Source organism: Saccopteryx leptura, chromosome 5 (assembly GCF_036850995.1).
Source record: "Saccopteryx leptura isolate mSacLep1 chromosome 5, mSacLep1_pri_phased_curated, whole genome shotgun sequence".
In the NCBI taxonomy this organism is placed as follows: Eukaryota; Metazoa; Chordata; class Mammalia; order Chiroptera; family Emballonuridae; genus Saccopteryx; species Saccopteryx leptura.
The window spans coordinates 185231468-185253879 of record NC_089507.1 but is presented as its reverse complement, the minus strand read 5'-3'; the positions used below and the strand labels follow the sequence as shown (position 1 = coordinate 185253879).

The 22412-nt window shown below is 39.8% G+C and overlaps 1 protein-coding gene across 4 annotated transcripts in view; it reads left to right on the top strand.

The window, feature by feature from the left end:
* Positions 1–10404: 10404 nt before the first annotated feature.
* The window catches only part of MACROD2 (mono-ADP ribosylhydrolase 2), a 2059933-nt gene continuing 2047925 nt past the window's right edge, over positions 10405–22412 (top strand). For all 4 annotated transcript variants that reach the window (XM_066387117.1, XM_066387118.1, XM_066387116.1 and 1 more), the window contains exons 1-2: positions 10405–10528; positions 18727–18843. In XM_066387117.1, coding sequence (XP_066243214.1) covers positions 10483–10528; positions 18727–18843 — 163 coding nt within the window. In that variant the 5' untranslated portion in view covers positions 10405–10482. The remainder of the gene's footprint in view (positions 10529–18726; positions 18844–22412) is intronic.

The following is a 22412-nucleotide window of genomic DNA, read 5'->3' as shown; positions in this document are numbered from 1 at the left end:
TCTCCCTTCCTGTCTGCCTGTCCCTCTCTCTGATTTTCTGTCTCTGTCAGAAAAACAAAACAAAACAAACTACAAGTGTTTCCCTTAAGATCAGGAATAAGACAGGGATGTCTGTTTTCACCAGAAAGGAAGAAGTAAAAACAATTATTTGCAGATGACATGAGTCTGTATATACAGAACCTTAAAGATTCCACCAAAAACTACTAGAATTGATAAATGAATTTAGCCAGCAGGATACAAAATAAATATAGAGAAATCATTTGCATTTTTAAACACTAATAATGAACTATCTGAAAGGAAAACTAAGAAAACAGTCCCATTCACAATTGCTTCAAAAAGAATAAAATACTTAGGAATAAAATTAACCAAGGATGTAAATGACCTGTACTCAGAAAATTATGAGACACTGAAGAAAGAAACTGAAGAAGATACAAACAAGTGGAAGCAGATACTGTACTCATGAATAAAAAGAATTAACATCATTAAAATGTCCATATTACCCAAAGCAGTCAATCTATAGACTCCATGCAATTCTTTTACCAAAATACCAATGATATATTTCACAGAACTAGAACAAATATTCCAAAAATTTATATGGAGCCACAAAAGACCCCAAGTAGCCTCAGTAATCTTGAGAAAGAAGAACAAAGTTAGAGGAATCACACTACCTGATATTAAACTAAAATACAAGTCCACAATATCCAAAACAGCCTGGTACTGGCATAAAACAGACATATAGATAAGTGGAAGAGAATGGAGAACCGAGGAATTAACCCACGCCTGTTTGCCAAATTGTAGGCAACAACCTACAATCGGGTAAAGACAGTATATTCAATAAATGGTATTGGAATAATTGAACAAATACATGTCAAAAAATGAAACTAGACAACCTTTTACACAATACACAAGAATAAACTAAAAATGAATTGAAGACAAATATTGACAGAAAAGTATAAATATTCTAGAAGAAAGCATAGGCAGTAAAATCTTGTACATTCTCTAAGCAATGTTTTTTCATATGTATCTCCTCAAGAAAGGGAAATGAGAGAAAAGATAAACAAATGGGACTACATCAAACTAAAAATTTTTGCATAGCAAAGGAAACCATCAACAAAATGAGAAGACACCCACTGAATGCGAGGAGATATTTGCCAATACATCTGATAAGGGATTAATATCCAAAACTTATAAAGAACTTATAAAACCCAACACAAAAAAGCCAAACAATTTAATTAAATAATAAACAAAAAACCTGAATAGACACTTTTTTAAGAGGACACACAGATAGCCAATAGACATATGAAAAGATGCTCGCTGTTGCTAATCATTATAGAAATGCAAACTAAAACCAAAATGAGATATCACCTCATATCTGTCAGAATGTTTATCATCAATAAATCAACAAACAACAAGTGTTTATGTGGCTGTAGAGGAAAAGGAACCTTTATGCACTTTAGGTGGGAATGCAGATTGGTGCAGCAACTGTGGAAAGCAGTATTATTTTCTCAAAGAATTAAAAGTGGAACTTCCTTTTGACCCAGTGATCCCACTTCTGGGAATATATCCTGAGTCCCCAAACTCTAACTCAAAATAATCTATGCATCCCTACGTTCCTTACAGTGTTATTTATAATAGCCAAGATCTGGAAACAGCCTAAGTGCACATTAGTAACTGAGTGGATAATAAAGTTGTGATATCTTTACACAATGAAATACTGTGCAGCCATAAAAAGAAGGAACTCTTACCTTTTGCGACAGCATGAATGGACCTGAAGATCTTTAAGCTAAGTGAAATAAGGCAGTGGGAGAAAGATAAGTACCACATGATTTCACTCATATATGGAATCTAATGAACAAAATGAACTAACAAGCAAAATAGAGACAGACTCAGAGACAGAGAGCAAGCTGACAGCTATTGGCGGTGGGTGGGGGTGGGGGAGGTGGAGAGATAAAGCAAAAGAGGACAAAGAAACCCTTATGGACATGGACAACAGTGTGGTGATTATGAGGAGTGGGGGAAGAGGGAGAAGGGTATAGGGGAGTAAAATGGTGATTAACCAGGACTTGGCTTGAGGGGTGAACACACAATATGCTGTACTGAGAGGTGTTGTAGAATTGGGCACCAACAACCTAAATAATTATGTTAACTAGTGTCATCCTAATAAACTCAATTAAAAAATAAAATAAAATCAAGGCCTCCTTAATGTAACCCTCTAATTTCATGTGCTCTTCCTTAGTTTTGCCAACATATCTTTATGGTGCTTAATTTAACTTTCATTCATTATCTTATTCATTCAAAAAATGTTTGAGTGTCCTATATGCCAGGCATTGTGCCATTTCTGTAGTGTAGAGGTCCTGAACAGGAACACAGAACAGGGACAGAGTTCAGTGCCCTGAGGCAAAAGGCATGGTGGCCTCACTGACAAAAATACTGAACACAGTACTGTGCTGAACACAGCACAACGGGGATAGAATCAGCAACTCTGATTAATCAATAGGGGGAGACATTTGAGCTACCGTATCTCCCCAGGTATAAGACGCACCTTAATTTGGGGGCCCGAAATTTGAAAAAAAAAATTACATAAAGTTATTGAACTCAAGCCTTATTCATCATAAAAAGTCATACAACTCCTCATCACTGTCAAAACTACCATCTATTAGCTTGCCCTGATCTGTTTGATTATGAATCACTGTCTTCAACAATAAGCGCAAAAACAAGCACGAAAAAACAGTAAATGCAAGTAAAAAAAAAATCTACCACCACTGTATAAGATGCACCCAGTTTTTAGACCCCAAATTTTTTGGAAAAGGGTATGTCTATATCTTCTACATGGGGAAATACGGTACTTCCCTTGCCCTTTTGTCTGTTCTAAAGAAGTTCCCCTTCCTGACTTTGTTTCCTTCTGTGCTTCCTGACTTCCTCATTCTTGTCCCTGCTTCCATTTTGTATCAATAAATACCCGTAAGGACTGGGGGTCGGGGCCATCTCATAAAACCTGTATAGGGATTGTGAGGCGGTCTCCCCTACGTCCCTTGGTGCACTCCATGTGGTCTCTGAGAACTTACTGTCTCCATGGAACCAAATGACACTGTAGATGGTGAAAGAAAGAGATGTATATCCTATCTTGAGGGAGTTTATAAGTCCAGAGTGAAAGATTAATATTAACAAAATAATAACAAAAATAAACGTACAAGCCAAAAAAGTACTTTATAGGAAAATAAATGAATACTGAAGACATATAAGGGGGAACTGGGTAGAAGCTAGCTGGGATCAGAGTCAGGACAGGCTCTGTCAGAAAAATAGAGGCAAAGAGAGCTCTTTTTTTTTTTTTTTATAAGACCACAGTCCTATTGAATTAGGGTCCCATCTTTATGGCCTTATTTACACTTAATTATCTCCTAAAGATTCTATCTGCAGATATAATCACATTGGGGGCTAAGGCTCCAACATATAAATTTTGAGGGAACATAATTACATCCATAGCTAAGACCACCAGAAAGTCACTGAATGATTTCTAACAGCGTGATGATATGATCACATTTAACAAGATAATGCTAGATGAAGGGTAGAGAATGCACAGAAGGGGAGGAAAAGTGAACATGGGATCCAGTTAGGAAGCATTTTGCAGTCATTCAGTTAAATTCAGCCTGAGCTTACTGAAGTATTACTGGAAAGGAGAGCAATTTAAAAGATATACAGGAGGAAAAATTGAGAAGGTATAGCAATTCATTTGAAATGAAACTGAAGTTATAAGAGAAAGTAAGGATGGTGTTTAGATTTCTAGGACACTCAACTAAATGGGTAATGGAACCATTCAATGAGATATGCAACACTGGAAGAGGTCTACATGTGAGGGAAAGACCATGAGTTCAGTGTGATGTGTGGTGTACTTAAGGTATTTTTGACACATTGAATATTATTTTTCCAGAATAATTAATATTAAATACTGAAACAAATACCATCTAAATATTAATGCCTTAACACAATAAGAGTTTTTTATTTACATCATAACTAGATGTGACTCTCCTTAGATTGCTGAGATACTCCTTCAAGTAGAGACTCAGAAATCCATGCTAATTTCATTCTTGAGATGATGCTTCTGTGATCACTGTGAAAAAGAAAGAGAAAATACAGATGAGTGCATAGGGGATACGCTGTTCAGACCTGGAAGTGGCATGCATAATTTTTATCCCATAACCCACTCAGGATGCAGTCACATGTCCTGTCTACTTCAAGAAAGACTGGCAAATATAGTTCCTATGGACCAAGAGAGAGGAAATTGTATTAGTCAGCATCTCTGCCACATTTGCTATTGTGCTAGGTACTGTTCTAAGTTCTTTATGTTTTGACTCATTTATTCCTCACATCAACCTTATAAGGTTTATACCATGTTACCAAGTACATAAAACAGATTGAAAAACAAACAAATAAGGTAAGGTGCAGAGACTTTAAGAAACTTGCCAAGGGTCAGTCAATAAGGGTGACCTAAGATTTAAATTCAGATGATCTGGCTCCAGATGTCTTTTAATGAGTACATAGTACCAACCTCTTAAAGTTGAGATCCAGTATATGGTAGCATGTGTTAGTCTAAAGCTCAAGAAGAAATTTTTTGACCCTGGCCGACTGGATCAGGGGAAGAGCATTGCCTGCCAGGTGGATGTCCCGGGTTTGAGTCCTTGTCAGGGCACACAAAAGAAGCAACCACCTGCTTCCCCCCCCCCTTTTATTTTCTTTCTCTCTCCCCTTTCTGCAGTCATGGCTTGAATGGTTCCAGCACACTGACCCTGGGTGCTGAGGATAGATCCATGGAGCCTCCACCTCAGGAGCTAAAAGTAGCTCAGTTGTGAGCATGGCCCCAGATGGGCAAATCATCGGCTCCAGATAGGGGTCACTGGGTAGATTCTGGTCGGGGCGCATGTGGGAGTCTTTCTTTCAATCTCCTCTCCTCTCACTTGGAAAAGAAAATAATAAAAAAAGAATTTTTTGCAGGAGATAATAAATTTGGGAGTTATTGGTATAACTCAGGGTTTCCCAACTGTGATAAGGTGCCAAGGAACTGTAAAATTTAGCATTAGCAACGCCATTCTAGAGAGGAAAAGTCCGGCCTCTTACCCCCTCCTTTCTGTGGAGAAAGGAAAGAGAAGAATGCAGGAGCTTCCTGGTTTACAAGGGCAGCTGATTCCTATAATTCTCTGAAAGGGTGCCTGGGGCCACTTGCCACACAGAGCAAAGAAGATAGAACTTATCTGAAAACCTTAGAAAACAATGTTTATGTACCCTAATCAAGAATTCCTATACACAGACTAACCCTAAAGTCATGAGAGTAACATATACGTCTAGACAAAGGGATCAGAAGCCTCTCCTTACCTCCAACCAGCACTTGACTTTGTATAAAAGTAGGCTCAGAACTGGATTAGGACTACATGATTTAGGATTGTGCCCTGTGTAGCTAGCTGGCTAATTAATAAACTCCTCAAAAATTCATTTGGACTTGGTGTCTTTGGGGAACTCACTGGTTACATTACAACGCAACCACAGCAGTATTAATATTTTGGGCTAGATAATTCTTTGTTTGTGGAGGGGGGGCTGTCCTGTGCAATGTAGGATGATTAGCAGCATCCTTGTCCTCTACCCACTAGACGCCAGTAGCATTCTTCTCCAGGTTGTGACAACCAAAAGTATTTCCAGACATTGCCAATGTTCCACAGGGGGTAGAACTTCCACTGGTTGAGAATCACTGAAAGTCATGAGTATGGATAAAATTGTTTAAAAAAAGAATAAACTAAAAAGAGACAAAGGATTTGTATTTAGTCTTAACAAACTTCAAAATGTAATGGCTGAAAAGGAAGACGTGCTAGCTAAGAAGATGAAGAAAGAATGGTCAGAGAGGAGGAAATTTAAAATGGTGAGGAAGTTAAGGTAAAAGAATAGTGCAAGGAGGAACAAGGGGTTATCAGTGGTAAATGCTACTGAGGGATCTTGTAAAAGAAAGATTGACAAATGTCAATTAAATAACACAAGGTCATTAGTCACCTTAGTAAGAACTATTACAGTTGATAGAATAGGATTCAGATTGGAGTGGCCTGAAGAGCAAAATTGGGATATAAGGAAATTGACATAGTGGGTGTTGGGCAGATAAAATATATTATGCTCACTTTATTAAAGATGGTGCAGCCCACATGGAAGCCCGTTGCCCAGGTGATGGTATTGGTTGCCCTTCTTGCTTGGGATGGGCGTGATTATATTAATGTGTGTTGGGGGCAGACCGGGAGCTTGCTCTCTCTCGGTTCCTGAGATTAGCATTAGAGAGGAGAGCAGAGAAAGGCCACGTGGAGGAGGCCAGGAGAAGCAGCCAAGATGGTGGAGTGCTGAGGGAGAAGCCAGTTTTGCAGAGTTTATGCAGGGAAAAGGAAGGAGATGGGGAACAGAGGTGAATAAGTCTAGTGAGCTAGAAACCTTTGATTCTAGGAAACTCAGAAAAGTCAGTAGCTTTGTGAGCACTGAATGAGTGGGTTTTGGAGCCCAGTGTGTGTTTTTACTTGCCTGCTGGGTGCAAGCAAGTAGGATTAAAGATGATGGCCCACCAGTTCTTGGCTCCATTGTTTCATTACCATCTGTCTGAATCTAATGTGAACCTGTATGGGCCAGGCAGCTGTGATGGTGGCCACGGCTACTGGCTTTACAGTGGGTATAGCCAACCTTTTGGAAAGGAAGAAGTATTAGCTGAAGGGGGTTGTGGAATCAGAGGACGATTTAAAAAACAAAAACAAAAACAGACAAACCTGAGAGTGACTTGAGAAAGTTTAAAAGTTAATGGGTGGTTCCAGTTCTTTGAATTAACATGTGACAAAGGATAATCAATAGTGTGATGTTCCTAAGAAAGCACAGGTAGAGGGGTTGGATCTAGATTTGGGTGCAAACAGTGTCTTTGTTGTAACTGAAGGGAACGTGCCCAGTATGATGCATTTTCTTGCAGACACCTTACATTTAGCATTTCTGTTGTAAAGTAATTTAATTTGCAAGTTCCACAGAGACACCAAGGTAGGTTCCAGAAGAAATTTTAGAAGGAGTTTTATTATTAAGCTGGCGACATGCACTGGGCATCATCAAACCAAATCGTGCAGTCCAGAATATAGCTCTGAGGCTGCTTTTATAGACATAATCACATACTGGTTGGGGAGAAAAGGAGGGGGAACATGGTATAAGTCATTTACTAACAAGCTTATTGAATTTTTACTGTCTTATTACAATGTTTACCTATAGGATCTATCAAACGGAAAAAACATTCCTACACAATTAAGACCATAAGATAACATAGTAGTGATGAGTGTTTTACACATCTAACAAAGACATTCCCAAACCTTCTAGGATTTACAACCTATCCCTGTTGCCACAATAGTGGGAAATGTTTAGTTTAGGATAAGGAGAGAAGCTAAATAAAGTTACTTTTGCTAAGAGTGTTGGGGTTAGCTTATTAGTAAGTCTAAAGCTAGTCCCTGCTTGCTTAGTTTACAAGTTTTGTACATACAAAGAATTTCAAAAATGATGGTTATTAGAAAGCATATACAATGTTACAGAATACAGGTTTTCATGCAAGGGGTGGGGATTGTGATCCCTTTGTCTAGAGCAGTGGTCGGCAAACTCATTAGTCAACAGAGCCAAAATTCAACAGTACAACGATTGAAATTTCTTTTGAGAGCCAAATTTTTAAAACTTAAACTATATAGGTAGGTACATTCCTTGTCAAGGTGGCGCCCGCACGTGGTATTTTGTGGAAAAGCCACACTCAAAGAGCCGCGTGTGGCTCGCGAGCTGCAGTTTGCAGGGGTCTAGAGGTATATTCCTCACTCTCATGACTCCAGGATGGGAGAGTGAGTCAGGATTAGTGCAGGAATTGTAAATTAAGGTACGTAAACATTGTATCCTGAAGGCTTTTAAGAAAAGGGAAGAGGGAGGAGTTTTCAGACAGGCTCTATCTTCTTTGCTCTAAGCAAGTGGCATCAGTCCTTCCAGAGAACTACAGTATAGGAACTAGTTAAACTATGACTAGCTGACTTTTTCCCCTTGTAAGCTCTTCTTATTTTTTCTTCCTCAGAAAGGAGGGGTAAAGGAGCCTGACTTTTCCTTTTAAAATACTAATTTTAACAATTTTTGCAATTTTTTGGCACCTTATCACATTTCAAAATAAGAAAACATCTTTCCCACAAAATCTGCAATTGATTCTGTATTGCCTAATATTAATATTATTGTTCTCTGCCTTACCTTCTTTCTCATCCTGTCCTCTTCCTAAATCTATTCTATTACCAATTTTTATTAATTCTACCATACTAATTGTTGGTCAAATAAGTTTGTAAATATGATGTATATGTTTGCTTGCTTATAGTTTGCATTGGGGGCTAGGCAACGCCAGATATAGTGGTCTGTGAGGTTTCCGGTAGCCTTCCTGATTGGGAGGGGCCATTGTCTTGCTAGTGTTTATTGGAAGAGAGTTTCTGCCCCGACCACTGAGAGGTGCAGGAGGATTTCTTTTTTCTCTTCTCCTTGATCCCTTGCCCTCAATGGGAAAAGCAGAAAACCTGCTTTTCGTGTGGCTTGCCTGTCTTGGTGAGACACCAATAAACAGAACGGCCCACCATCCTCCGACTCTGCCATTTCTTTACTGTCTGCCTGAGTCCAATGAGAACCTGCATGTGAATGGCCTGGATAGCGGCCCCTGGCCATACATACACTAATGTAACTTGAATCAGGGCCTTTCTTTTATTTCCATTGCCAATAAATGAGTGCATAATTTTATTACTAGCTCAAATGTCACTTTCTTCTTCAAGCTTTTCCTATTTCTTTTAGCCAAATACATTTTTATGTACTTAGCATTAAAAAAAAAACAACAAAAAACCAGAAGCAGGACAACATCAAAGTAAAAATCATTACCTTACTATGCTATATATACATATTATTCTCATGACAGACTGTCCTGTTATTCAAAATATTTCATTCTTCACAATTTTTTAAAATACTGATTTTAGAAAGGGAGAGGGAAACATGGATTTGCTGTTCCATTTATTTATGCATTCATTGGTTACTTCATGTGTGTGCCCTGAGAGGAGATTAAACTGTAACCTTGGTGTTTCCGAGGACACTCAGTAGACTGAGCTAACTGCCCTTTGCTCATTTTCTACAATTCTTATTGGGGTCTGGCCCTTCTTTTTTTTTTTTTTTTTTTCTTTTAGTATTAAAAAAGTATAATAAGTAATTGTTTGGCCTTACATACCTTGCTTAAGTAAAACATATACTACAGTACCCCAATTGCCATATAACTGTGGATTCAATGTAACCACCACATCAGCCCTGTGGATTTGTCTAGTATTTAGAAATGTAATACATTTGACGAGGTACCAATTTTTCAGAATTCTAGGTTAACCTACTCTTGTAGTGGACTCTACTGGAACTGGATTTTAGCATTACCCAGAATCAAGCCAGTCCTTTGGATCGGCACCTTGACCTGAAGCAACTGTGGAGGAATAAATCTGGCTCTGGTTAACACCTATTTGAATCTGCTTTGATGTTAAGCCTTCTGTTTCCAATGTAACATTTTGGTTGCACACTATTTACTGGTTCTTAAAAACACTTGAGTAGTCCAATTTACTTTTGTTCTTTCCAAACTTCACTGAACTCCAGTGAAATTTATAATTTTTACTACAACGTTGAGGAGCCCATTGTGTATGAACCATTTTCCAATCCTTTCATTTCTTTCCGTTACACTTGCCCACCAAGAAGAAAGCTTCAGATTGATAGAATTCGTGCAGACGGGCCAGATGGAGTGGGCATGGACAATATGTGAAGGCACACATTTCACAGTTCCACATCTCCCAGTCTCGAAGGCAGGGTTCCTTGGTCACTTGGAGCATTAACAGGCCACACTCTCAGGTCCTCCTTGAGCCACGAAGCCTGGAAGAGCTGTCTCCCTCTTCACGATCCTCTCAAGCATCGGCTCTTCGTCTCGCCCCCGTCGCGAGGCCATTTCCAGCACGCTCACGCCCTGGCTCCTCCCCCTCTAGCTCCCCAACGTCCTCGGCGTCGGGCTCGAGCCTGCGCCCGCGCGTGCGCCCTGAATCCGAAGTCGGGGCGCGCGGTGGCAGAAACGCGGAGAGCGGCGGGCGGTGCAGCCAATGGGAGGCGGCGCTGGCTAGCGGCTGGGAGGCGGGGCCTGCGCGGGTGTTAGGTTAGCGCGAGGCGTGACCTAGTTGACAGTCTCCGAGGTGGTGCTGTAACGGCGTCCGTGGGGCAGAGGCGGGTGGGAGCCGAAGCCGAGCGCAGGCTGAGGCAGGAGGGCGGCGACCGGAGAGCTGCGAGCGGCGTGGGACGCGGAGCCTTTTTCACTTTTTCCCTCCCGAGTGCCCCCTCCCACCCCTCCCACTCCACACCCCCCGTTTGCCCGTGAGCCTGGGGAACTTGCAGCTTAGAGCCAGCCACCCCCACGGCAGCATGTACCCCAGCAACAAGAAGAAAAAGGTGTGGAGAGAGGAGAAAGGTAACCGGCCTGCCTAGTTCTGGGTGCGGGGGGTGGTGATGGGGTGGGGGGGGGGGGGCGGCGGTCAGGGCTGCGTGTGCCGCGGCGCCCCCGCCCGAGCCCCCGCCTCGCGCCCGCCCGCCCGCCCGGTGCCGCCTCCTCGCCCGGCCGTGTGTACACACGCGCACACTCAGCCCGCCGGGCACGCGCCGCCCCCGGTACCTGCCGCTCGCGCACGTGTGGGCGCACGCCCCTCCGCCGCCCGCCGCGCCCGGGGCCGCCCGCGCCACAGCCCCCGGACCGGCACAACTTCCTCTGGTCCCCCGCCCGGTCTGCGGACTCCTGTTGGGACTTTCGCACGCCTATCCAGCGTGTCCCACGGACACGTGCCCGCCGGCGGACACACCCGCCGCAGCGGCCGCGGCGCCTCCGCGCCCAGCCGACCCCTGTTCATTCATTCCCTCACTCCGCCCCTCCTAGTCCCCACTCTCTCAGCTCGCTGCGTGTCCCCACCTCCGAGGGTCTCCCCTTCTCCAGATCCCCCGCTTCCGCGCCGCAGTGTGACTTTTGCCACCTGGCCGAGCGTCTTGTCCGTGAGGATGAGTGACTTCAGAGGACTCTGCACGGGCTTTTCTCTCCGCAGTGCCTCTGTCAGTATTCCGTCCCCATTCACAGTTTGAAGTTGCTCAGAGTAAGGTTGTGGGACGGATGTCACTCTCTGTGAATGAACCCACCCCTGGATTCTGTGCTTGTCAGGGCTTATCCAAATCAATGAAAGCCGCACTGATTTCTGTAAGAACGTGGGGACCGAAAGAGACTTTGCTTGGGGCGATGGACGCACGGTGCATTGTGCCGCTGTTTTGAGTTGCACACTTGAAACCTGTACCCCAATAAATTCAATTACAGAAATTGTGCCATTTAACGTTCCTTCCTCTCCTTGGCATGATAACTAGCTCATATTTTAAAAGTTAAGTTTGTAATTTTTTTTCTTTTTTTTTCTTTTTTAACAAATGTAGCAAAAATACCTGCATTAGTACTGCTAAGACATACGAAAACTGTGTGTGGAGTGAGGTCGAGTGAGGGGAGAACAAATATCCTAAATATCACAACTTCTTTGTAGAAGAAAGATAAAGGGATGACTAGTTTGAAAGTTGATTTCCTTGACAATAGCTCTCTAAAACCTGTAGATTTTTATTGCAAGTCCTGGCCTTTGTAAACACGTAGGCAAAATAGTGGACAAGAAGTGGAATGAAAGTGGAAAAAGAAACCTCTCTATAGGGGCTACTTCACACAATGCAGGAGTAAAGGGATGAGAAGGGAATTTTGTTTTTCAGTTAACTACTGGGAAGATTTAACATAACAACTGAACAACTGATTAAAATGGTCTTTAAAATATTGAAAGACTAGGTTGTCTCATTTAATTACATTTTAATGATTATGGTCATATATAGACTAAAAATCCTAGTGTTCTTCACAAAACAGTTGCTTTTGAGAATAACAGTCTGATATATAAAGTAGTGTAAAGTAATTTTGTTTTGTTTTTGCGGTAGCAGTTACTTTACTTTCAACAAGTATTTACCTTGTAAGCACTGAAAAAGCATTTATGCCCATTTTTATTGATGATCTTGAAATGTTAGCTTTGTATTATTGATAATAATTAAAGCAAAATAATGAAAGATGTGGAGATTGATTTTAATACATGAATTGATGAAATTATAGTGCTGACACTAAGAACTTTTTTCCTATCAATAATGTTCCTATAGAGTAATGATGTCGTAATGCTTCCTTCATTTAACATCTTCACAATTGAACTGTGATAAGCAGGCATTTTAGAATCTTTAATTTCTTTCTTTTTTTTGCTTTTAATAATAGGGGAAATATCAAATTAATATTTTCCAAATAGAGAAGCAAATGAACAATTAAGAAAGGCATTTAACAAATTAGATTTCTCTTGTCCAAAACTAACCTATTTTTTGCCTGAAGTTTAATATTAAAAGGAAAAGTTATTGAGACTTGAAGGCTTTAATATATATCTCAGTGTCTTATCAGGATGCCTATTTTTGGAATAGTAAATATTTAAAAATATATATATATATATATTATACCATCAAGAAGGAGCTAATGATTTCCAGTATAGTAGTTAGTGTTAAAGAAGTTGATAGGATACACGACCTTTTTCCTTTTGTTGCACTGGAGAGGATGGTTTATCATATTTTTGCAGCTTATTTAAGTCTAAAGGAACACTTGTCCACCTCATTGAAATGTCAAGACTCAGGTAAACATATTTTAACATCTATTAAGTAGGTCTGCCTACTTATATAGTTGGTTAACAAAGAAAGGAATTACAGCAAAGGTGAAGCATTCTTTAAGGAAAAGTTTTGGGTAATACCAAAGAAACTACAGTATATAGTATATATAGATAGCCTTAAGTATGTTTCATTGTTTAAACAAATAACTAAGGAATTCTTAAGTCCACACATGTTAACTAGATGTTATTGATCTAGTATTTTGAGCCCTAATTCAAAACTAATGTGTATTATCATTTCAAGTACTGTTTTTTTATCTCATTGTTTTATCTTATTGTCTTACTACTGATCTTGTTTTGTTCTAAGTCTCCACACTTAAACTTTTATTTTATTTTGATTTTTTAAGTGAGAAGAGGGGAGCTAGAGACAAAGACTCCTGCATGCGTTCTGACCAGGACCCACTTGGCAACCACCGTCTGGGGCCAATACTCAAATCAACCCAGCTATACTAGGGAGGATGGTGCTCAGACCAGACCAACCAAGCCTTTGGCTTCGAGAAAGGAAGAGAGAGCGAAGGGGGAGAGGGAGGGAGAGAAGCAGATGGTTGCTTTTCATGTGTGCCTTGACTGGAGATGGAACCCAGGATGTCAATAAGGCAGGCTGACAATATCCACTGAGCCAACTGGGCAGGGCCATTAAACTTTTAAATAAATGCATTGACAAAGGCCAAGTTGCATTTTCAAATGTACCTTCTGACATTTTTTAGGACTATAGTTGCTTCATATATTTCAACCTGATCAGTGATATTGCAGTATATCTGTATTAGTGACCTGAGCATTTTTAGTAGTGCTTTGATTAAGTGCTAGTCATCTTTTTTCCTCCTCTGTGTGATTATTTCAAATTTACTATTTCCTTTAAGCTTCCTAGTCCATCAAGACCCTATCATCCTACTAAACAGATGATATTGGCCTTAAAAAAAAAAAAAAAGAGAAAGTTTATTTAGAAAGTCACAGAAGTAGAAATGAGAGAGCTATAGAAGAAATGGCCTTAAGAAACAAGTTACAGCAAAGGTGTGGCCCTTAGGTGTTTAGTAGACACAGAAAGATAGATACACATGCCTTTGGGGGCTGAGGGTGGGGGAGAAGAGAGAGGGAGAAAAAACACTGGAGAAAGGTGTGGGTGTGCTCCATACAGAGAGTCCTGACAGATAAACTACCTTTTAATTCATAAAGAAAGTATGTCATATAACCATATAACGTGAACAATTCCATAGTCTATTTTGTCTTTCTTCACATGTCCTTTGTCTTTTCAACTTTGTTTCTTTTGGAGGAAGCACTTTTCTTTGTTTTTAAAAGTAACACTATAGTTATGCTATTTATCTCATCTCCTAAGATCTTGTGCTATCACTTATTTCCTTTCAGTTATGTTTAGTTTCTGAGTGTCTTCAGGACCCTGAAGCATATACTTATATACTCACATCTTTTCTACCTTAAAGTAGCCTTCCTTCCCCAGGACTTCACCTTGGAGTTTGCTGTTCTCACTTTCTTTTCCTTAGTCCAGTGGTTCTCAAACTTTTTGAAGTCGGTGCACATTTAAAATCCTACAAATAATTGTAGGCGCACTATATACAAATTTCTGAGAAATATGTTATAATAAGTCAAATATTAAAGAAAAAAATATAAAGTCCAAGTGTTCTTTTATGGTAATTAAATAAAATAAATATGACAAAATTAAGTTTATTTGGACATTAAAAAATATTTTTGTTACATTTTTTGAGTTATGTTTTTTAGAATTTGTAAAAAAGGGGTTAAAAAATTAAAAAATGACAAAAAAGTTATCTTTTTATATATATAGATGCATTCTTAGTAAGATTTAGTAAATTTGGGAGGTCCTGGTGTGAATGTGTTAAGTTTTTCATTCTTGTGTTTATGAGAAACATGAGCCTGATGTGTCCTAGTGATTTCTTCAATGTTTGGGCATATATTTGAAAGGCAAACTCTCATTTCCTCATCAATACATTGAAAAATTCCTCTCTTTTTACTCTTAATTGTGTTGAGTACAGAAAACTCCCACCATACTTATCATCTTAACTTTACACCAACCAAAGGATAGAAGAAACTTGCCTCCAGTCTTTCCTGGGAACATGGAGGGTAGTGTAAACAATTCAGCACCACAGATTAACAGCCTTTTGCAACCTAATTAGGCAAGTGAGGTGGGGGGTTGGGTAGACTGTCATCTTACAGCCAATTCCTCACACCTCTGTCCCCCCAAAATCTAAACTTCAAAATCCCTGTTGGTTTTTTGGTCCCCAACAGGCACATATTTCTCTGGAATACCATAGGGCACATTCGGGAATCTTCTAGGGTGTACCAGTGTGCCCTGGCACACACTTTGAGAACCACTGTCTTAGTCTCATAGCCTCCTGGATCTCAGTTACACTCTAATATAACTAAAGTTTCTGAAATCATTCAGTAATAACTATGATAATGATACTAATGTACAATAGTTACTATTTGAGTCCTCAGTACTATTTGTGTGCTCAGTACTATTCTAGGTACTTTATATGGGATCTCATTTAATTCTCACAACACCCTTTGAATTAGTACACTCTAGGGCAGGGGAAGTCAACCTTTTTATGCATACTACCCACTTTTGTATCTCTGTTAGTAGTAAAATCTTCTAACCACCCACCGGTTCCACAGTAATGGTGATTTATAAAGTAGGGAAGTAACTTTACTTTATAAAATTGATAAAGCAGAGTTACAGCAAGTTAAAGCATATAATAATAATTACCAAGTTCTTTATGTCGGATTTTCGCTAAGTCTGGCAGAATAAATCTTTATAAAACAACTTACTATAATTCAATCTATCTTTTTATTTATACTTTGGTTGCTCCACTACCGCCCACCATGAAAGTTGGAATGCCCACTAGTGGGCGGTAGGGACCAGATTGACTACCACTGCTCTAGGGTCAAGAGCTTTAAACACCTTTTGCATGGATTTGGATCCTAGTTGTACTGTTTACTATCTGTAGAATCCTAGGTAAATTATTTAACCTTTTAGTTGCCTCATCTGTAAGTTGAGAATAATACCTACAACCTATCTCAAAAGGAATAGACATAAAGAGTTTAAGTAACCCAAGATCACATAGATTGGCATAATTTGGGATTAGAATCCCAGATACTTTTTTTTAAGCACTTCACTCTCTTTTCAGTGCCTTGGTTGACCCAGTTGATAAAAACCAGTGGCTTATTAATTTTTATTTTTCCCCATGTTCCTTTAGCAATTGCTAATATCTCTCCTCTTCCACATGTTAAAACTTCTCTGCTGACTTCCATATTACTAGGACCTTGATTTACCTTGTACCCCCAGTGAAATCTAAGGTTTATTTTATTGTTCTCTTCTTGTGTCTACTCTCTAAATGTTTTCTGAGGTTTACTCTCCTCCCTTCCCCTCCCCTATGAACTTCCTATTGGACCAGAAGTTTAGGTTATAATTTCCAAAATGTCTAGGCTGGACTTCTCTCCTGAGTTCCAGATATTTTACTTCAACCTGAATGCCTTGTAGGCACCTAAATTTCAATATGGTGTTGACCCTTGAGTATTGTAGTATTGTGATTTGAATATATCACATCTGATTAAATTTTTTGTTGTTCTGGTCTACTTATGTGTATGAAGAAAAGCTAGTTCTAGGAGTAGGGAGAAAATATTGGCTCCCTGTTTTTTGTTCACTTGTGCTTACATTAATACTTACTGCAGTATATTTCTGTGGAAGAATCTTTTAATGTGATTATTTTGTGAGGATTAGATTACCTAAAGCTAGGCACTATCCTTAAATCCATTTGCCTCTATAATACCTTGTAATATGCTGAAAGAGAAATGGAGAATGAGAATACAACTTTTGGTAAAGTATGATACATGACAGATGACATACAGAATGAGTGAGGATGCCAGTGTCAATTTATATATTGAATATTAGTAAATTTAAATTTTTTCCTTATATATCTTCTAGGATATGCATAATCAACTTTGAATATTAATGGTCTACTTTATAGGATAAAGGTTAAACTGCTCAGCATGGTATACAAGTCCCTATACATTTTTTTCCATTTCATTTTTTAAAATTTTTTATTAATTTTAATTTGTGTTTACATGGATTCAAGTGTCCCACTGAATATAACTTCCTTACCCCCCCACCCCTTATCCCTTTTTATATCCCCTTAGGGGTATACTCCCCACTTCCCTCTAGGATTTGCTGTCCTGTTGTCTGTATCTCTGTTATTTATATATAATTTTGCTAATCTCTTCACCTTCTCTGATCCCATCCCCTCATCCCCCTTCCCTCTGACTGCTGTCCCTCTGGTCCCTGTGACCCCGCCTCTGCCTCTATTCCATTCCTCAGTTCACTTTGTTCATTAGATTATACATATAAGTGAGATCATATGATATTTTTCTTTCTCTGCCTGGTTTATTTCACTTAGCATAATAATCTCCAGGTGAAAAAGAAGAAAATGTTACCCATACGTTTTTCTTTTTTTAAAAACTTATGTTTCAAGTTACTTTTCACTTCTGAGGCCATTTCCCCTTTCATAGCATATCTTGCAGCTTCATTAAACTCTTAATATCTCCTTATCTTTATTTATCGTCTTTTTTTAATCTGAAATATCCTTTATGGCAAAATTCTACCTATTAGGAACCAGCATATACAGTACCTTTTTTGGGGAGCTTTTCATGAGAAGGGAGTACAGCATACAGGGGTCCTCAGGTTATGACACAATTTCATTCCTATGACAGTGATGTAACCTGAATTTTCATGTAAGGTAAAACACACCTTAGCCTAAGTCACTTACCTATCCTAATACAATTTAGAAGTCATGATAAAGGCCAAAAAATCACCAAGCAGAGCAACACAAATGGAACACTTGCAATTTTAAACTGTCCAAAATGGAGTGGGTAAGTGTACTGGGGGACACCAACTCCCTTACTTATATACTATGTAACTGTGTATTCTTCCACTGTGCGCAACCAGACTGGTTCACCCAGGTAGTCTATAAGTATGACGCTAACGACATAGCAGCGAATCAAATCTCAATTTTTTAAAGTTTATGGGAGTGAGTGTTGTAAACTTGAAATGTTCAATGTTGAGACTGCTTTAACCCGAGGACTCTCTGTAGTGGCTAATCGTATAGGCTATAGCTTCTGACTAATGGAAATATATGACTGGATTTTCAGGAAAAGCACTCAAGATTGGACAGACTACTGAGCTTTGACATGTTTTATTTCCCTGTCTACAAAACAATTCTAATGCTATCAATATGCTGAGTTGTTGGGGAGATTGATTCAATGAAATTTTCATGTTAAATACCTAGCACACAGTGAATGCTTTATAAATGATACCAATTATCAATTCTAAGATGTATTTTAAAAATATTTTAATCTTGTAATCAAGATGTATACTTAAAGTATTGTTTATATTGCTTCCACAAAGATGTGATTAAATTAAAAGTGCACTTTTATTGTTGATGGCATCTTCAAATAAAGGACATATCTTGGTGGCTGCCTTTCTTGTGCTCTTAGCATTTGTACATACCTGTTGTAGGATTTAGTGTTTTATTTCTGTAGCTGTTATTTTGTCTCTTACCCAGTTCCTCTTTTGTGAACTTCTCAAGGTCAAGGATATCCTTTGTACATGCACTGTATAAACATACCACTTAGTACACAGTAGACTATCAATAGATGTTGATTGACTGTCCTTATATTTTCCCCTGGTAATGTGGTTTTAATTTGACCCCTTTTCACACTCAAATATAGAGTCATTAGATTTGCATTCTAGTGTTTCTCAAGCCCACATTATGGTGTTTCTCAAGCCCACAGTGATATTTTGGTAGTTTAACATAGTAAATATTTAAATTAGAAAATAATTCTTGTCCTTAAAAGATAAATACAAATGGAAATTCTACTTTTATTTTGCAAGAACGCTTACTGAAGATGACCCTAGAGGAAAGACGCAAAGAATACATACGAGACTGTGTTCCCTTGAACACTATCCTATCTTGGAAGGAGGACATGAAGGGCAAGACCCAAAATGATGGTAAGCTTCTCAGAATATATTTCAGATAGATATTGTCATTTTTTAATGACTTCTATAGGACAATTTTTGACAAAAATAAATAACGGGAATTTAATAAATAAATGACATTTTATTATTTGAAATCATTGTTGGTTGTCATTTAATTGTTTTTAGCAATCTGTTATGAATTATTTAAACTTAGAAAATTATTATTATTATTTTTAGTAGAAAAATTATTTAATCAATACAAGTTTACATATTGACATGTAAGGCTTAACTAGAATAATCTGTCCAAATTTTAATTGTACCAAGGACCAAACAGATATAGTACCAGAGTTCCCTCAAAACATTGGGTCCTTGGATTCTATTATTTCATTTTTTTTCTCCTACCCTAACCCCAGCCCTAAATCCAATCCTAAACCTAACCCCAAACCCTAATTATTCTGAAACACACCACAATTATATTATGGTACTCTTTTATAGGTACTTTTTATTTTATTTATTTTTTAATTAAGTGAGAGGCAGGGAGGTAGAGAGACAGACTCCTCCTGCATGTGCCCTGACTGGGATCTATCTGGCAAGCCCCCTATGGGGTGATGCTCTGCCAGTCCTGGGCTGCTGTTCTGTTGCTTGGAAACTGAACTATTTTAGCACCTTAGGCAGAGGTCATGGAGCCATCCTTAGTGCCTGGGGCCAACTTGCTTGAACCATTTGATTCATGGCTACAGGAGGGGAAAAGAGAGAGAGAGAGAAGGGGAGGAGAGAGGTGTGGAGAAGCAGATGATTGCTTCTCCTGTGTGCCCTGACTGGGAATTGAACCCAGGATATCCATGTTCCAGGCTGATGCTATACCACTGAGCCAACTGGCCAGGGCCTATGGGTACTTTTAAAAAACTTCTTTGCAGCAAATGATACTAAAGATTGCTGCTTTGATGGTGTGGCCCTTTGAGGTTTTGTTGATTAGTTTTATTTATATTGGATTTCTTCAAGTTTATTTTAAGGATTAGATATAGTTTAAAGACAGTGCATCTAGAAGAATAGAGGAAAACCAAATAACATTTCACGTAATTTTAGTCCTGGCTGTTGGTCAGTGGTAGAGCATCAGCCAAGCATGTAGAAGTCCTGGGTTCAATTCCAGCCAGGGCACACAGGAGAAGCACCCATCTGCTTCTTCACCCTTCCCCTTCTCCTTTCCCTCTCTCTCTCTCTTCCCTTCTCGCAGCCAAGGCTCCATTGGAGCAAAGTTGGCCCAGGCACTGAGGTTGGCTTTATGGCCTCCATGTCAGGCACTAGAATGGCTCCGATTGCAGCAGAGCAACGCCCCAGAGGGGATGAGCATTGCCCCCTGGTGGGCATGCTGGGTGAATCTCGGTTGGGTGCATACGGGAGTCTGTCTATCTGCCTCCCCCCCTTCCGCCCTTCTCACTTTGGAAAAATACCAACCAACCAACAAACAAACAAACAAACAACATTTCAGAGAAGTGGATATATTTTGTGTGGTTTAATATTATGTTTTATAAAAATTATTTGTATGACATATTTACTCTTGAACTCTGTTTTAATAAGAACGTAGATTGAGGGAAAATATATGTTAGAATATAAATGAAATTTTAAGTATTACAAAGGTTCATGGAAAAAATTTTAAACAGATTTGATATATGTTTAATATGTTTATCTCTGAATTATCATTTGTTGGTGTTTATGGTGAATGTCAGGTTTAGGAGAAACAGGGTGCTTTTTAGAATACTTAAGAGTTGAGAAAGAAAGGCAGCTTTAAAAAAGAACTTGGAACATTCTGACTTCACAGACTGTGGTCTTTGATGGAACTCTCCATGATATTATGGCTCAGAATAGAATAGTAGAATGGAGTTCCTATGAACAAACTCTGTGGGAAATAGCAGCCAAATTAAGCTTTAGTTTTTGTGAAGAAAGCAATTTACCTGTGAGTTTTGGCTTTAGAATTTTGTTTTTCTAGGAAGGCAAATCATGTGTCTTCTTTTAGAACTTTCTTTGCCTAGAAACATGTGCCCTGGGGCAAGTAAGGTAGTGGGTTTACCAGTGGGGGGTCATTAGCTGAGTGAGATGTACACATTAGACCTGCTTGCCCATTGCCTTAAGTAAATGCAAGTTGTCTTAATAATGGTCTCAATAAGACACCATTGAAAGAGTAGGCAGTGCTGTGTAATGAAAAGAATATGGAGCTAAAGATCAGAAGGACAGGATTCTGGGCCATGTCTAAACTAGGGCCGTTGTGCCTCTTAATGTTTGGGTCTCAGTTATTTCTTCTTTTGTTTATAAGAAAGTGATATTGAATGCTTCAACTTCATTTTTTATGCTAGTAAATATCTTTTTTCCAGTGCTTTATTCATCTGGGTTTTTTTCTTGATCACAGTTTTAGCTGGTCAGTTTTCTAAGAATGTAGGATATGGTGTTCTTTTTAAAAGAATTTGTGGAGGGTGACGTCAGAGTAATGGCACGGTAGGAAGCGATACAGATAAATCTCCCCCAAAATTCAACAAGATCTTCAACCAGAAACAGAAAAACCTATCCTTGGAGCCTCCAGATGTTTCGCAATACACCCGAAGGTATGGTCGAGCGAAAAATTGGCTAAATATATAATCAAACCCTGAAGGAAATAGGGAGTAAGAAATGCTCCGCCTTCCTCACTAACCTAAACAGGGCGGCTTTCACTGGGAACTGAGAGTATAGAAACTAAGGCGGGCAAAGGGGGTGAATAGATCCAGGGCGCGACACAAACGGCCGAACCAGGCTGTGGCACGGAGATCCAAGCCGAGGAAAAACTGTGCCTGTGGCAACCCAGTCAATACAAGCTAGCACTTGCACCAAACCCAGACAAAGAAAGACAAGTGGGGCAAGCATTTTCCCTGATCTCCTCCTGGTCTGCGTGCACAGATAGTGAGCGAGAGATTCCTCCGAGTGCCTCGGCAATGGGCACCCGTGTTATCCCAAAGAGGGGCAGAGTCAGGGTCCTTTGTGTGGGCCAAAAATGGAATCTCCAGGCCACCCCAGGACCCTGAAAAAGCCGCGCACGGTGAGGGAGCGAGAGCCAATTCAACGCTGGAACTTTTTTGTGTGGGCGGGGGTTTCTTTCAGAGTGTGAGACTGCCGGCCTGATATCCTGGTCTGCGCACGCAGATAGTGAGCCAGAGTTTCCTCCAAGCGCCCCGGGAGTGGGCGCCCACCCGTGTTACTGGACAGAGTGGCAGAGCCAGAGGTCTTTGAGTGGGAGGAAGCCCTGCCTGATTATGCTAGCAGCTCTTACTGACTGAGCCTTACCCAGAGCCCTGTGCTGAGTGGGAATAGAGTGGGGAGTTGCCAGCTCTTTGAGCCTCTTACTATCCAGGCAGAGGCAGCAGCAACCCCATAGCTGGATTATCAGGCTACTAATTGAGGAAGGAAAGACTAGGAGAGAGGCTCCAGGAACACGGACTCTCTCACTGTCAGAGCCTATAAATGCTAATGAGCCTCAACTGCCAACGAGACTGAAGCACAATATATGACATTGCCATAGAGACTTATCAACTGCAAACCTCTACCTGAGTGTGCCAAAGGGGCAGAACCCGGGGTAC